Genomic DNA, 15605 nt, shown 5'->3' on the forward strand with positions numbered 1-15605 from the left:
CGCGCTAGGATTGGTTGACAAAAGTACGACGTCGCCGCCGAGCGTTTCCGGTTCCGTCACCTCTTTGGCGGCCCGTTTCTCGGAGTGACCGTGTGACCGTCCACTTCTCTGCGCTATGTCCGGTGGCCTCCTGAAGGCGCTGCGCAGCGACTCCTATGTCGAGCTAAGTCAGTACCGGGACCAACACTTCCGGGTAAGGGAGGCCGGACTGCGAGAAGGGAAGGCCCTGGGCCAGAACGCTGGGTTGGTTTTCTCTGGTCTCATACGGTCGTTCCCCATTCTCTGGTTTCTGGAAATCCTGAGAGGCCCGCTGCCTGCTGGGGAAGTAATGCTGAAAGGGCGTTTGGGTATCACTAAATCTCCTCTCTCAGAAAGTGCATTTGAGGCTCGCCCTCCCAATCCCTTGCAGCCGCTCTCTGTTTCTGGGCCGATGTAGAAGGGTTCGAAGGGCAATAGTGGTGGCTCACGTTTTCCTTGACTGTGCCTTGGTAACTTTCCCTTAAGGGGAAAGGGTATCCTTCTGACATATGGAGTGTGTGGAGGCGCCTTCCTGACCCAGATATTGATATCTGGGGCCTTTTATTATGTTTTGGTTTAGATTAGCCAAACGGCCCTTTGGCGCTTCGAATCCTTCTACGCAGTGGGTGGGAGACAAAGTTGAGCCCAGGCTTCACCCCTAGGGAGCCGTAGGAGTGGGGAGATGGACCAGCCCGGCACGTTGTGTCTAGATCAGGGATTTTCATCCTTTTTCATCTCACGGCACACATAAACTAACTCCTACAATTTCGTGGCACACCAAAAAAAATTTTTCTCTTCCTACTAAAAAATAGGTATGATTTTAATCCATTCACACCAGACGGCATTTTGTTGTGTTGGCTATTGTTATTTTTAAAAAAGATTTGATCATCTAAAAGAAAAGAGATCAGGTACTGTGTGTTTTAAAAATTCTTGTGGCACAACGGTTGAAAATCGTTGGTCTATATGTCAAAATCAGAACTGCTAGGCCTCAGAAGAGGAAAATTTTAATTGGGCCTATGTCATAGATTTTGTGGAAAAAGAGAAGGCAACAGATATTCAAGGTGGTTTGTTCGCTAGCAGCAAAGGGTGGGGTGGAGCGAGCCTCATTAACCACTGCTCTCTGGTGCTGTTGCTGAAGCCCTCTGCTAAACCCTACAAGCGTGTCCGGCCTGTGGCCCTGCCTGCATTCAGCTCAGGCTGTCTGTGAATGAGTTCCAGCACAAAATTGTAAATTTACCTAAAACATTATGAGGGGTTTTTTTGTGTGTGATTATGTCCCACTGTATTCAATGTATGTCCCAGAGATGCCAAAAGGTTGGACATCCCTGCAAGAGAGGGAAGACATTTCCACACTCCTAAGAGCTTGTAATCCCATAGTAGGGATGTTAAATGGAGGCAAGTAATCATCACCTAGAGCAGAAATAAGTGTAAAGGAAGGACGGGCTGTGAGAATTCAGAAAAGGGATATAACCCTGTGACTGGACAAGAAGGGGGCACATATTGAAGAAGGTAGGTGTGGGGAATGTGTAAACAGCATTATTAGAGTAGGAAAAGGAAATTTTGTTTGAGTCCAGAGAGGAAGGTCTTAAATTCCTTTACTCAAGTCAACCGATTTTAAATGTTTACCATGTGCCAGGCACAATTTTCACTTGTCACTTAAGAGTTCTCATTAGTTTAGAAAGTTCCACATCATAACTATCTGGAATTTCAAGCATCCTGAAAAGTAGACACTGAAAAGATTTAACTTTTCCTATTCTTCCCTGAACTCTAAAGCCTGTAGCTTTATTTAGATAGTAGTAAGATTCTGTCATGCAGAATTTCTAATGTTCCCTGAATGGAATCCACATTAATATCATACCTTAAGTACAACACAGTTGTTTTGAGCCATAGGCTATTTGTTTGGACATTATTTGAGTAAAGTAAAAAGAAAAAAGGAAATGACCTCCTGACCGTAATTTTAACAAATAAAAAAAACTCTATTACAGTAGTAATACAAATAAAGTGCATCTAATGTCTTATTCCAAAGTTCTGAACACCTAATGTCTTGGGGGCTTTATAGTTCTTACAGGTTTTGTTTATTTATTTGCAGAGGGAGGGAAAAAGAGAGGGAGAGGCACAATGATCAGTTGCCTCCTGCAGGCCCCCACCTGGGGTCCTGGCCTGCAACCCAGGCATGTACCCTGACCAAGAACAGAACTTACGGACTTTCGGTTTGCTGGAGCACGCCTGACCCACTGAGTTGCACCAGTCAGGGCACCCTGGGGACTTTTTAAGGAAGTAGGGGATTGGGTATAAGACTGGATTTGAATTCCAGCTACAACTACAGACTAGCTGCCTGCTTAACAAGTCTTAACTGTCTTTACTGAGGTGTAAAATGGGAATAAATTAGGACCTACCTCAGTTCTCAGAATTAAATGAGACCTCATACATGGAAGTCTGTGACCTCCAGTCCCTTGATTCTCACTGGTCAGACATACTTACCTTTTTCTTGTTTATGATATCTATGTATATTCATACTTTAGAAAATATAAACTTGGAGCATATCCTTCACATTATTCTGTACTTTTTCACTTTGATCACTATTATGGAAATGTTCTATATCACTGTATGTGGATGAAGACTTTTCTTGGGGCTAGTTTTATTTATTGAGGTATCATGATTTAGTTCATCATTTTCCTTTTGATGTGACTAGATGGTTTCTCTGTTCTGCCACTGAACCTAAGCACACGACCAATTACTCTGAACACTGTACCACAAAGCATTCAGAGATGAAGAATGCAAAGTCTTATTCTCCGAGTGAAGAAACTGGATTAATATTCTAAACAGACCAGTGAATGAAAAAGCTGTGCCGTTTGGAAAAGTGTGCCGGTGGCCTAAATGATTCTGTTCAGCTGCTTTCCAAGTTTGAATACCACTGTGTGGCTGGTATTAGAGCCCAAACATGGGTGTGAGGGCCTGAGAGCAGGTTAGCTGGTGGGTCTTCTATTTAATCAGTGCTTGTCCTCCCCAGTGTGGAGGCTAAAAGATTTTCTCCTAAACTCAGAGAAAAATATATGAGCATGTAAACTCCCTAAGCAGTCGTTGCTTTGGACATTCTTTATGGGAGGGTTACAGGGGTGCCCTGTCTCTGCAAATCCATTTATTTTTCATTGCAGAGGTTAAAAACGCCCTTTCAAATATATTGGTTCAGGCCTGGAAATTAAACTTGGACTATTAGAAAAGGATCCAGTGCTGAGGATATGAGTATTCAGGAAAAGGAATGCCCACTTGTGCGACAGGCAGTATGGTACAGGGAAAGGAAGGCTATGTGCAATGTAACTTTCAAGTCATGGCCCTCTATGAAAAGCAACCTGGAACTTTCATGAGTGTTTCATAGATTGTGAACACCTCTCTCTCCCCCACCTTTTTTTTTGGGGGGGCAAGGTATTTGTCATAGATTGGGATGATGAGAGAAGCTGATTCCCGATTCAGAATTAATGAAAAGTTTTTGACTATTAGCAATACTACTTAAGCAGGGCTCTTATATTGTGTTAACTGTTTCTCTGTTTGAAATTCTAGGGTGACAATGAAGAGCAGGAAAAATTACTGAAGAAAAGCTGTACACTGTATGTTGGAAATCTTTCCTTTTACACAACTGAAGAACAAATCTATGAACTCTTCAGCAAAAGTGGTGACATAAAGAAAATCATTATGGGCCTGGATAAAATGAAGAAAACAGCATGTGGTTTCTGCTTTGTGGAGTATCCTTCCTGTGTATGATGTAGCTATTGGATGAAGGTGGGATCTAGAGCAGTTAGTCATCTGCTTAAAAAAACTGAGTGAGGATATTTGCTAATTAGCATCCCTAATCTTAGATCTCTTTCTCCTTCCTCCATCTACTCCTTTCTGTCCAGTGTGAGTATACTCTTACACTATGAAAGCTGGTAACATTTATATTCTCTTCTGAAATCCACTTTGTTTACAGCTAATTTCTTTAAGAAAAATAATTTTGCAAGAATATATGCTCATGTATTTAAAAAAGTCAAGGGTATAGTGAAAGTAGTATCCCTGTACCATTTTAAGCCCAGAGACAATCAGTTACCAGTTTCTTGGGTGTCTTTCCAGAAAAAATCCTGTGGATGTGTGGTAGTATACTGCATGCACTGTATTTTTTCCCCTCTTAGAGGTTGTTCCACATTAGCACATGTAGGTCTACTTTTTAAAATGGCTTTATAGTATGTATCACATATTAGGTGTATATAGCTTGAGTTTTATAGATCAAAACCAAAACTGTATTTGTTATGATCATTTAGTCTCTTCCTGGAAACTGTAAATATTGGAACTTATGAATTTACTATTTTACCCCCTAATATCTTTCTTTTTGTGGTCATTTTGTTTTATATGGTGAGAAATCTCCCAGACGTGATCTAACATGTCTTTTGAAAATTGTGTGTCCTAAATTATGTTTGTTTGTGTTTATGCTGTAAGTTTTCCATCAAGGTTGGGTTTCCAATCATAATTAGGAAAAAGGCTGCTCATTTTGTGGACCCAGGCAGAGCTGCTCTCTCCGTCGTTGCCTTACCTTTCAGGTGTGCGGGTTTCCCAAATGCCAGGAAGAATTGTATTTTGGCCAGCTAGCATCAAGAGGTGCCCTGGTTGCTCCAGACACTTTGTTCAGAACCCCATCATTTCATTTGTATTTATTTTAAATGAAATGCCTTCCTACTAGCAAGTCTTTCCACAGACTATTAATTTTTGCAGCTTCACTTCTTATTCAGCTATGAATTTAGAGATCCTGGGTTTCCTGTCTCCTCCTCTGAACTGTTTTAGAATACCTCAGACTGTGACTTTGTTTCGTCCTTTAGCACTCTCCCACTGGCTTTTGTTGAATCACTAGTCTGCTGATGGCCTCTTCTATTTTCTGGCTGTATGTTTTCTTTTCTCTCATTCATTGGGTCTTGAGAAGGAAAGGAGGGAAATGTGCTACTAGCTTGAACCATAAACCCCACTTTTGTTTTTGGTATCTGGTTTCTGGGTTCTGCAAGCTTCTTCCTTCCATTCTCCCTTCACACGCAAGGAACCAGAGTGCCCATGTTTTGCTTTTGCCTCTGATAGCAATAGTTCACAGGGGACAGAGAGAACAATGAAAACACAAAAGACAAAGGAAATCCACCCTGTACGTCATAATCAGTCTGACAGTATTTTTGCTTTTGTCTTACAGGTCAAAGATGAACAATCATAATGGCAAATACCCCAAAGAGGTTGCCACTGGCACTGTTAATTTTGTTTGCCCTTTTAGCATGCATTTCACTCATCAACATAAAATTATTGAATGCCCACTATGTGCTAGGCACCTTGTAGGTTCTAGACACTGGAATTTCAGCAAGTGTTTCCCAGTATAACTAAAGACAAGGGGGAAAATGTGTAGATCAGCATTTCTCAGTCTTTCCTTTTAATGAAATGCAATGGTAATTCCATGTGCCCAGTGACCCCTTTTATTAAGGTTGTTCTTCAATATACAGCCCCAAATTTGGACACAAGTGATTCCTTGGATAAGTGTACATTTTGTGACCTAAACTTACCCTAAACATATTTTACAAATCAAAATATGGGGAGAACAGGATCAAATAATTATTAACAGGATTACTCAGGAAATCATGACCACTGTAGCCATGCCTAAGTGTCATATTTGACTCTAGTGCTTCTGGACCAACCTGAAATAGGCCTGTGCAAACCAAATTACTGTCTTTAAATTCCATTTGGTTGGACTAGTTTTTGTACTTCTTAACAACTCAGTTTCATTTAGCTGTTCCTTGCTGTACTTCCAAAAAGGTTTGAAGAAATGCTATGTAGTGTTCCTTAATATTTACACTTAAGATACTATTCAAGACCAGATGCAGAAAATGCCATGCGGTACATCAATGGAACTCGTCTGGATGACCGGATCATTCGCACAGACTGGGACGCAGGCTTTAAGGAGGGCAGGCAGTATGGCCGTGGACGGTCTGGGGGCCAGGTATGCAGGGTCTCTGGGCTTAGCCTTTACCTGGGATTCCAGTCCTAATGACAAGAGTTACAACTTTGTGCCTAAGGCCCTGACCAGGTAGCTCAGTTGGTAAGAGCATCATCCTGATACACCGAGGTTGCACATTTGATCCCTGGTCAGGCAGGGCACGTTTATGCATTCATTGGTTGATTCTTCTAACTGAAACAGCAAATCAATGTTTCTGTCTGTCTTCTCCTTTCTCTCTCTCTCTCTCTCTCTAAAAATAAGTTTAAAAAATGAAAAAATAACTGTGCCTATAACTGGCTTGAAGTGAATCTGAAAACATCCATTGGGATTAGTAAATTTTTTTTAACCAATGAAATGGTATATTCTGTACATTTCCATAAGCAGCTATTAATGGACTTTAGGGGCTAGATATTTTCCATTTGTGAAAGTGTCCAGAACAAAAAACAAATGTATTGAAATGAGTTTTGTTTTTATTTGTAATAGATAACCAAGTTTAACTACTTTGAAATTTTTTTATTATTATTTATTTATTTTTTAGAGAGAGGGGAAGGGAAGGAGAAAGAGTGGGAGAGAAACATCAATGTGTGGTTGCCTCTCACATATCCCCTACTGGGGACCTGGCCTGCAACCCAGGCATATGCCCTGACTGGGAATCGAACCGGTGACCCTTTGCTTCACAGGCCCATGGCTCAATCCACGGAGCTACACCAGTCAGGGCTGGAATGTGTTATTTTTAATGCTGGTGAGTGATAATGTACTTGGTGCTTGGTAAAAACAAAATAAAACCCTTTTAGGTGTTCTCATAATTCTGTATAGCAGTTAAGCTCTTTTGTTTTTAAATCCTCACCTGAGGACATGCTTATTGAATTTAGAGAGGAGAAAGGAGGGAGAAAGACAGAAACACTGATCGGCTGTCTCCCACACACGCCCCAACCGGGGATCAAACCCATGACCTTTCAGTTTATCCAGTAACACTCCAACCGAGCCACACCAGCCAGGGCAAGGCAGTTAAGCTTTGAATTAGTTACTTTTATTTATTTTTTCCTATTAGATTCTTAAAAATATTTTATTTATTTATATTTAGAAGGGAGGGGAAGGAGAGAGGGAGAGAAACATCAATGTATGGTTGCCTCTCGTGAGTCCCCTGCTGGGAACTGGCCTGCAACCCAGGCATGTGCCCTGACTGGGAATCAAACTGCGACCGTGTGGTTCGCAGGCCCGCACTCAATCCACTGAGCTATGCCAGCCAGGGCTGAATTAGTTGCTTTTAGAAATTACATCCTGTTTGAATGTTCATTCACATTATGACATCTGAAAAGGCATATCAGCTATTTGACATATTTGTGGGAGATATTTGTTACACTGATCTTCTCTGTACTGTAACTTGTGTTCTTTTCAATTAAGGTACGAGATGAGTATCGACAGGACTATGATGCTGGGAGAGGAGGCTATGGAAAACTAGCCCAAAACCAGTGAGCAGTTCAGAACCCCACCAAGAAAAATTCACTCCTTTAGCCTGCTGAATTTCACATACGTTACCCAAGGTCTGCAAACCTGCTATTTTTACCAAGCTTTGAGAGCCAGAAGCCCACTTCATGGTTTTCCTCTGAAAATTATTAAAGGACAAAATTCAAAAGAATGCCTTTAATTCTAGTCTTAGAATATTGGCCATATGTCAGGTTACCTTGATTTCCTTTTGAGGTCAAAAATTGTGTTCCTTGGCAACAGATTTTATCTATAATGTTGATCTAACACACACACACACACACACACACACACCCACCCACCCACCCACCCACCCACCACCACCCCAAAACTCACTTTTAGGAAAATTGAAAATTCAAAATTAAAATTTTGTTCACATTTATGTCTAAATAGGTCCATAGTCTACACTGGGGCCTGGAATTACTATTTAAAATTTTTTAAGTTTCCTTGAGATAAAGTTTAATAAATCAAGTTTTGTGATATTGTATAGCTTTTGTTTTTAAAAAATCCCCACATGAGGACATGCCTATTGGTTTTAGAGAGAAGGGAAAGGAGGCAATGGGGTGGGGGGGAACATCTATGTAAGAGAGAAACATCGATTGGTTGCCTCTAATATGCCCCCAAACCAGGCACCAAACCTGTAACCTAGGCATGTGCACTGACTGGGAACTGCACCCATGACCCTTTTGGTTTACCCAGGGCAATATTGTATAAGCTTTGCTCTAAATTAGGAACAAATGTTTGACAACTTAATTTATTTCTATGATGAATTATAATCTCTAAATGCAAACTTAGGTGTTAAGAAAACTCCCTAAATAGTTGGTCCAAAAGTAAGCCTTACAGCCCCAGGGGATACCACCCGCTTACATATCAGGAAATTAGGTATGAGACTTGAAGAGTATTTACTAAACACCTTTTTTTCAAAAGATGTGTTTTTCCTGAGGCTAAAAAAAAAAAGTAAGTTGGTTTGTATTACAGAGAACCTTGAATACTACTCTCTAAGGGAAGTGGGGGACACTGTCAGTAAGAAATGGATTGAAATATCGGGGGACATGAATTAAAACATTGCCCTTGATATGTTGAAGGTTGCTGTGAGGGCCATCAGATTTATTCTTTTCATTTTCAGAGTTGTCTTGGGAATGGAGTAAGTTTTTAAAAAGAGCTTAAAGGTTGAGAGACTGCCTAATGAAAACGATCAGAAATGCTTCCCTCAGGAACTGTGTTCTGGCTGATTCTCATGTTGAAGTCTGTCTTGTCTTTTTGATTAATTGTGCTACTGACTTTCAGAACGTTGGCAGTGATGGTCTCCACAGAGAGGAGAGTCTAGAATATTTATTTTGCATTTGTAAGGCAAGAGGTGATTCCTAACAGTGTATTGAACTGTCGCTCATTTAAAACTGTTAATCTAGTATAATTTTCCTTGATATAAGTTTTTTCCATCTAGCAACACAGTTTATGAAACTTGTGGCTGAAATATTTCAATTGTGAATATCTTTGACACTACAGTAAGTATAGGTTTTCTCATTAAAACTGGTTGTTCGAAAAAATTTTTAAAGATTTTATTTATTTATTTTTTGAGCAAGGGGAAAGGAGGGAGAAATAGAGAAAGAAACATCAATGTGTGGTCACCACTCACATGCCCCCCTACTGGGGCCCTGGCCTGCAACCCAGGCATGTGTCCTGATTGGGAATCAAACTGACAACCCTTTGGTTTGCAGCCTGGTGCTGAATCCACTGAGCCACGCCAGCCAGGACTGGTTATTTGAAAAAAAAAATTTTTTTTAAGATATTTTATTTATTTTTAAAGGGGAAGGAAAGGAAAGAGGGAGAGAAATATCAATGTATGGTTGCCTCTCGTGAGTCCCCTGCTGGGAACTGGCCTGCAACCCAGGCATGTGCCCTGTCTGGGAATCGAACTGCGATCCTTTGGTTCACAGGCTGTGCTCAATCCACTGAGCTACACCAGCCAAGGCTGGTTATTTTAATTTTTAAAAGAGCTGTAACTACTTGTACCATATGCAATTAATTTCATGAGGACATACTATTCACTTTTTAAATTTTCTTTTTACATTACAGTTTGAATTTAATGTATTTTATATTCTTTTGTAGTAAAACATAACTCAGATTTCCATAGGCCTTAAAACCACATAGTGGTTCTATTTGGAATTGTGTCTTCTGTAACAAATTTCAATAAAGTTGGGCCAACTCATCCTTGTCTGTGCCCATTTCCTTGCCTATAAAGGACAGTGGAACCCTTTTACTCTGAAATATTAACTTAATGTGTTTTGGGAGAATCTATAAATCTCATGTCCATTTTGACAGCTACCTAATATACTAGTCACTAGCCACATGTAGCTAATAAACTAAATTAAAACATTCAGTTCCTCATTCAGACTATCCACATTTCAAATGCTCAACAGCCACACGTGGCTACTGGCTGTTATAGTAGATACAAACACAGATTTCCATCACTGCAAAAAATTCTATTGGACAGCACTGTTTAAGGGCAGGCTGCTTGGAGCCTACACTAGTCAGAGTTTACAAATAAGCCCTATCATGACTGGAATGTCACTGGGAAAAATCACCACTCACCAAACAGTACATATTATTTGATACAAGAGAACACACATTTATAAAGGCATTTAGTTTATTTTTTCAAAAAAATACTTTTGTTAGAAGGTTTGAGTCATTTTACGTGATCACAACCTTTAAACAAATTCATTTTCTGACCAAAAGGTACCCCTTAAGTGAACAGCTTGTCTAGGTCTGCTTTTGTAATGCCCAAATACAATTAGCACTTCTCTGATGGCATTCCCTAGGATTTAAGTTGCCTACAGGCCAGGAGGCAGAGCCCAGCACATAAAGTATGTGCTTTATAACTGCAGATTAGTTTGGTTTCTTATTTTTATTGTTTTTTATTTTAGAGAGGGGGGTAGGAAGGGGGAAGGAGAGAAACACTGATATGAGAGAGACATCGACTGCCTGTCTTCTGTACACACCCTGACTGCGGATGGAATCTGCGACCCAGGCCTGTGCCCTGACCCGGAATCCACCACCACCTTTTGGTTTGCAGGATGATGCTCAACCAACAGCCACACTAGCCAGGCCTAGTTTGGTTTGTTAACATCACTAAGCAGAGCAGGCAGTCAATACATCTAATTCACACCATTAATTATTTCTAGCCTGAAGGGTCTCATCCACCCAGAGTTTCCTGTTATCTCTCTTTAATGCCATAAACCATGACTGTGGAGAAAAGGGGCAGCTCAATTTACACTAGTGCCAGCTGTGTCCCAGTTAGGTCTAGGTTTTGTTCCAACTATGAATTCAAGATGACCAGTGTTACTTGTACTTAATGATAAATAGGAAATACAATGTAATGCCAAAAAAGGGGATTTAGGGACCACTGGGAGCAAGTGCTTCTTTTCCCTTAGGAGGTTCCCTTCAGAGAAGGTTGGTTCTCTACAGTTCTTGAGAGCTCTTAACTAAAAGTCAAATGAAATCTACATTCATTGCTATAAACTTAACAGGAAAAAATATCACTGGAAAGAAGCAATGACAGACTGGTAAAAGTTTGCTGATGGAGAGAACTGGGCATCTTGTTGAAGGCACATGATAATAAGTAGCTTTTAGTTTGTACAAGGCCTATAATCAAGCCCAAAAGCATGAAGTGTGCCCAGCTTCTGGACAATTCAGTCCCAAGCTAGTAACAGTAGAACAATGCCCATCTCTTTCACCAACTGCCCAGACTGTACTTCAAAAATGTCTTTGTTGCAAAGAAGCAATTACTGCAAACATCAGGACAAAGGACATTCTAATGTAGGGCTTGGGCTAAATAGAGGTTATAAGAGGAGGTGGAAAGTGACTGTCAAAACCAAGTTTCATGAATGCAGAGAAACATTTTAACCAGACTTAAAATATTTATAATTTAGGCTAAAGCATGCTGAACCATGCACCTCAGAGTGTCCTATAGAGCTGGAAGTGAACGACAAACTGGAATCGGACAGCTCACTTTAGGTTCCCTATGAACATCCCGGCAAGCCTCAATGCTGAGATGGTGGCCATTTCTCAACTGGAAGAAATGGCAGGTCAAGCTTTGGGCATTAAGATCCTTACCAGAACACACTTGTGTCTCTTCTGTATGCCTAATTCTGTCAGTTAAGGAAGATATGAAGCTCCAAAGTATAAGACATTCTGAATCAATAGCCTAGTTACTGGCTACTTTGTTTAGCTACAAAAAAAATGAAGGCAAAAGTATCACATTTGAAAAATCTCATTTTGCATACTTATGTCTGAAAACTGCAAATCAAGACGACGTCCTCCCCATTTTAAACTGTCGGCTTTCCTAATGCAGACAACCCTATCTATATAGCAGCATGAAGTACCTCTAATCTGTCTTTAACTACTTGAAGCACAATAAATACTGACCTGGTTTTATACGAAGGAGTTTGAGTCTGGGAAACTTAGGCATGTGCTGGGGCTGTTTACAATGTAAACACTGGTGTCGGTGCTTGGAATGTCTGGGGAGGGGGAACCCTGCACGTAAAACACCCTTACCTACCTGCCAGCAGCCAGCCTTAGCTTTGGCGAAGTTAAACTGCACATTTTAGCTTTTTATTTCCAAAACCTAACTAGGCCTAGATCCCAAGTGTCTTCAGCCATTTTCTTGGTATTTTTCTGTACAAGCTTCTGGGTTTCTTACTGTATCCGATGTTTTTCCTGCCCATTTCAGAAAAGGTAATTGGGGAGTCTAACATGCATTTTTATTTCCTTTTATATACCACGAAAGGCTAAAGATGCAAGATCCATTACATTAACCCTTATGAAGCCAAGTGTAAGGACAGTAACCATTTCTGCCTTTCTGCAGAAGATGAGGTTCATAGAAGCAAAAAAAAGGACTCTGGTGGTAGAGTCTCAGGGTCCATCGAGCAGAGGCCAAATGAGGAGCCCTGCATGTTCCTCAGATCACTAAACAGATCACTAAACAGGCAGGGGAGGGAGAAACCAATGACTCCTGCAAGAGACCTGAAGCCAGTCTTCATTTTAAATGTTAATATTTTAAATACCCTTGAAATAGAAAGGTATTTGGCAAATTTTAACTTCTTAAGGAAAATAACACAAGGGAAGTGTCAACTTGTAAATTACTCTCCGTTCAGCTGAGTTCTCATTTCTTTGACCACTTGTTTGATAGATACTAAGTTTTTTAATGGGTCAAAAACAAAAATCCAGAGAATTCAATGTTCCAACAAAAACTTTTACAAGTCTTAGGCATTTATTATAATTCTCATGTGTGTCTTTGTGTATAAAACACACCAGTTAGTTTATGGCCACTTCCTCTCACCCTTCAAAAGGAATGCAACTCACAATCTAAGACTCACTTAGAGGGAAGTCAGTGAAAGGTACTGCTGGTAAAAGGAAGTAAGAAAGGACTGGATTTGTCAAAACAACTCCTAGCTACCCTTTATGCCCAGGGAACACCTAATACTTTCAGAGTTATGTTGTATCAAAAACATCCTGCAGTTTTAGGTTCTGGGATTAAATTTTAAACCTGTATTCAGTTCACATCTAACTAAGTTTCAAAAGCTGCACCAAATCTACTAGGCTTTTTTTTTTTAATACTCTGCACTGCATGCTCTGTCTATATGCATGCGGTATTTGGATAATAAATATTAAATATGGGGTTGGGGAAACACATGGAATCCATAAAGTTAAAACTGAAACCGAACTGAACATTAAAAAATAGTACATGGTAGCAAGAGAAATGAATAAGCGCTAAAAATAAACTTGAGGTAACAATAGTGGCCCAATACCACTGGATCTGAAATATCTGTAAAAATTCAAATAAGTGTTTGGAGATTCAAGTAACAAACCATCCATCTGCTGCAACTTGGTCAGACTTCCCAGCCTTGCTGAATTTTAGTCCATGAGCCGGCACTCACACAGCTCCTTGTAAATCCTCTTCCGCACTCGGGGCATATCTTCTTGGGAAAACTGGAAAGGCTGCTCTAAGGCGAGGCACTTGCAGTACTGTAAAGGCCCCAGAAACACAAATGGCATGTGGAGTTATGTACCAGCCCAATGTCTAACAAAATTTTCAACAGCTTTTTGACCACTAAAGGAACCTAATAGAACAAATATCCCCTGAAAGTGGCCATTATTTAAAATCTGAATAGTTTTTACTCTGTGGCTAAAAGACCATTTGCTATAGACTTATAGCTGTTCTGCAATTGTCAAAGGTCTATGATATGGAGAAATTCTGATCAGCTTCCAGAGTGGCTTACTAATAACCTCTGATAAGACATGGATGGTATCAATTATACATGCTTGACTTTCAAAGGTGGTCTTCCAATGATAACATCTGAAAATATAGAAACTACTGCTTCTCAACAAGAAAGGAAGGGAGGAAGAAAAACTAACCTGTTAACTGTAGCTAGTTCCATGTACACATCACAGGGACTACTATCTTGCCTCTCTAAGCCCAACAAATTTAACTCACACATTGTAAATTCTGAAGGGAAAAAAAGGTATTTCATTACCTGGAGCACAAAGACTCCACAGTCACTGTCATTTTTCTGCTGTGGAATACACTGAGGGGAAAACAAAATGATCATTAAAATAAGACCAAGTCCTACTCTTCAGATAAGAAATATTGTTTTTATAGAAAAATGAGCAAGAGACAGGAAGTCTCTAGCCAGGACAGCTGGTTTGCACCTCTGGTATTTAAAATGTTTGATTTAATGGAGGCATTTGGCCACATGAAAAGAGTTATCAGTAAACCACAATTTATAGAACATTCTGCCTAAATATGAAAAATGGGAAATCGAATAAAACCCTACTTAAAGACTTCCATTTGGATTATTAGCTTTGCTATGAATTCACTAACAATGAACTTGTGGATCAGAGAACATGTACCTAGACTCTGAACACTTAACCAGTCACAATCCTGCTTAGCAGTCTTCACTTTTTGTCTCGTATTATACAACTGTGTCCTACTAAGGAAAGAAATTATAAAGGTAAATGGTATGTTTTCAGAAGAACTGTTACTATATCCTTCCTAAAGTGGGAATATGAAAGATCCTGTCTAAATTTAGGAGAATGAATGAATGAATTTAGGAGAATGCCTACATATTCTATCTGGGTAAATTCAGAAAATTTACAAGTTCAATTCTAATTTGAACTAATATACTAAGTTATTTAAAACAAAACTTAAGTTTTTAAAAATATTTTCTTTATTTTCAGAGAGGAGAACTGAGTGAGAAAAAGAGGGAGAGAAACATCCATTGGTTGTTTCTTTTCTGCCCCAAATGGGGACCTGGCCCGCAGCCCAGGCATGAGCCCTGACAGGGAATCAAACCTATCAGTTTGATAGGTGACCTACCAGTTTGTAGGCTGGGTGCTCAATCCACTAAGCAGCATCAGCCAGGGCATTTAAGTTTAAGTTTAAAACATAGTACTTGGGACTTCTGGCCAAGTGGGCAAGTAGGTAGATATACTTTGCCTCCTTGTACAACCAAAAGGTCAACAACAAATTTAAAAATAAAAAATAACCGAAACAACCAGAAAAATCTAACTATGGAAGTTTGACAACCAAGGAGTTAGAGAAGAAACACTCACTCAGACTAGTAGAAGGGGTGGAGAAGATACTCAGCAAGGCAGTGGCCGGCGGTTCCACATTCACATGCAGATAAACCAGGAGGAACAACTGGGGAGCCAGACATACCACGAAACCCAGGTTTCCAGCGCAGAGAAATAAAGCCTCAAAACCTCTGGCTATAAAAATCTACACAGGTTGTGGTGGTGAGAGAAACTCCCAGACTCATAGGAGAGTTCATTGGAGAGACTCACGGGGTCCTACCAAGCATACAAACCCATCCACCCAGGAATCAGCACCTCAAGGGTCCAATTTGCTTATGGGTAGCGAAAGAAGTGACTGAAACCCTGCTGGGCACCAAGGAGCAGCAATGCTCCCTCTCTGACCCCTTCCCCACATACAGCACCACAACACAGCAATGGGGGGTTGCCATTCAGTGGCAAATACCTATGGCTCCACCCTTTACAATGTAAGAGGCATGCAGAGACAAAGAAATATGCCTCAAATGAAAGAACAGATCAA

At 40.2% G+C, this 15605-nt stretch overlaps 2 protein-coding genes across 10 annotated transcripts in view; one reads left to right on the top strand and one right to left on the bottom strand.

The window, feature by feature from the left end:
- The first annotated feature begins 29 nt into the window (after positions 1–29).
- Positions 30–9704, top strand: NCBP2 (nuclear cap binding protein subunit 2). Its single transcript, XM_037147445.2, has 4 exons — positions 30–193; positions 3577–3758; positions 5875–6013; positions 7415–9704. Exons 1-4 carry the CDS (start codon positions 116–118, stop codon positions 7484–7486), a joined length of 471 nt encoding a protein of 156 aa, XP_037003340.1. The 5' UTR covers positions 30–115; the 3' UTR covers positions 7487–9704.
- A 58-nt stretch (positions 9705–9762) lies between these two features.
- The window catches only part of SENP5 (SUMO specific peptidase 5), a 77349-nt gene continuing 71506 nt past the window's right edge, over positions 9763–15605 (bottom strand). For 8 of the 9 annotated variants that reach the window (XM_037147395.2, XM_037147396.2, XM_053672827.1 and 5 more), the window contains 2 exons: positions 14029–14079; positions 9763–13519 (listed from right to left, as the gene is read on the bottom strand). In XM_037147395.2, coding sequence (XP_037003290.2) covers positions 13409–13519; positions 14029–14079 — 162 coding nt within the window. In that variant the 3' untranslated portion in view covers positions 9763–13408. The remainder of the gene's footprint in view (positions 13520–14028; positions 14080–15605) is intronic. The other variant, XM_053672826.1, reaches the window with a different exon arrangement.

Source organism: Artibeus jamaicensis, unplaced genomic scaffold (genome assembly GCF_021234435.1).
Source record: "Artibeus jamaicensis isolate MK-2021 breed Jamaican fruit bat unplaced genomic scaffold, CSHL_Jam_final contig_793, whole genome shotgun sequence".
Classification (NCBI taxonomy): Eukaryota; Metazoa; Chordata; class Mammalia; order Chiroptera; family Phyllostomidae; genus Artibeus; species Artibeus jamaicensis.

What these genes read in the sequence shown, in the direction of transcription:
- NCBP2 (XM_037147445.2), top strand. Translation starts at nt 116, where the DNA reads ATGTCCGGTGGCCTCCTGAAGGCGCTGCGCAGCGACTCCTATGTCGAG. An exon ending in ACCGGGACCAACACTTCCGG is followed by an intron (nt 194 to 3,576) that starts GTAAGGGAGGCC and finishes TTGAAATTCTAG; the next exon opens with GGTGACAATGAAGAGCAGGA. An exon ending in TGTGGTTTCTGCTTTGTGGA is followed by an intron (nt 3,759 to 5,874) that starts GTATCCTTCCTG and finishes TTTACACTTAAG; the next exon opens with ATACTATTCAAGACCAGATG.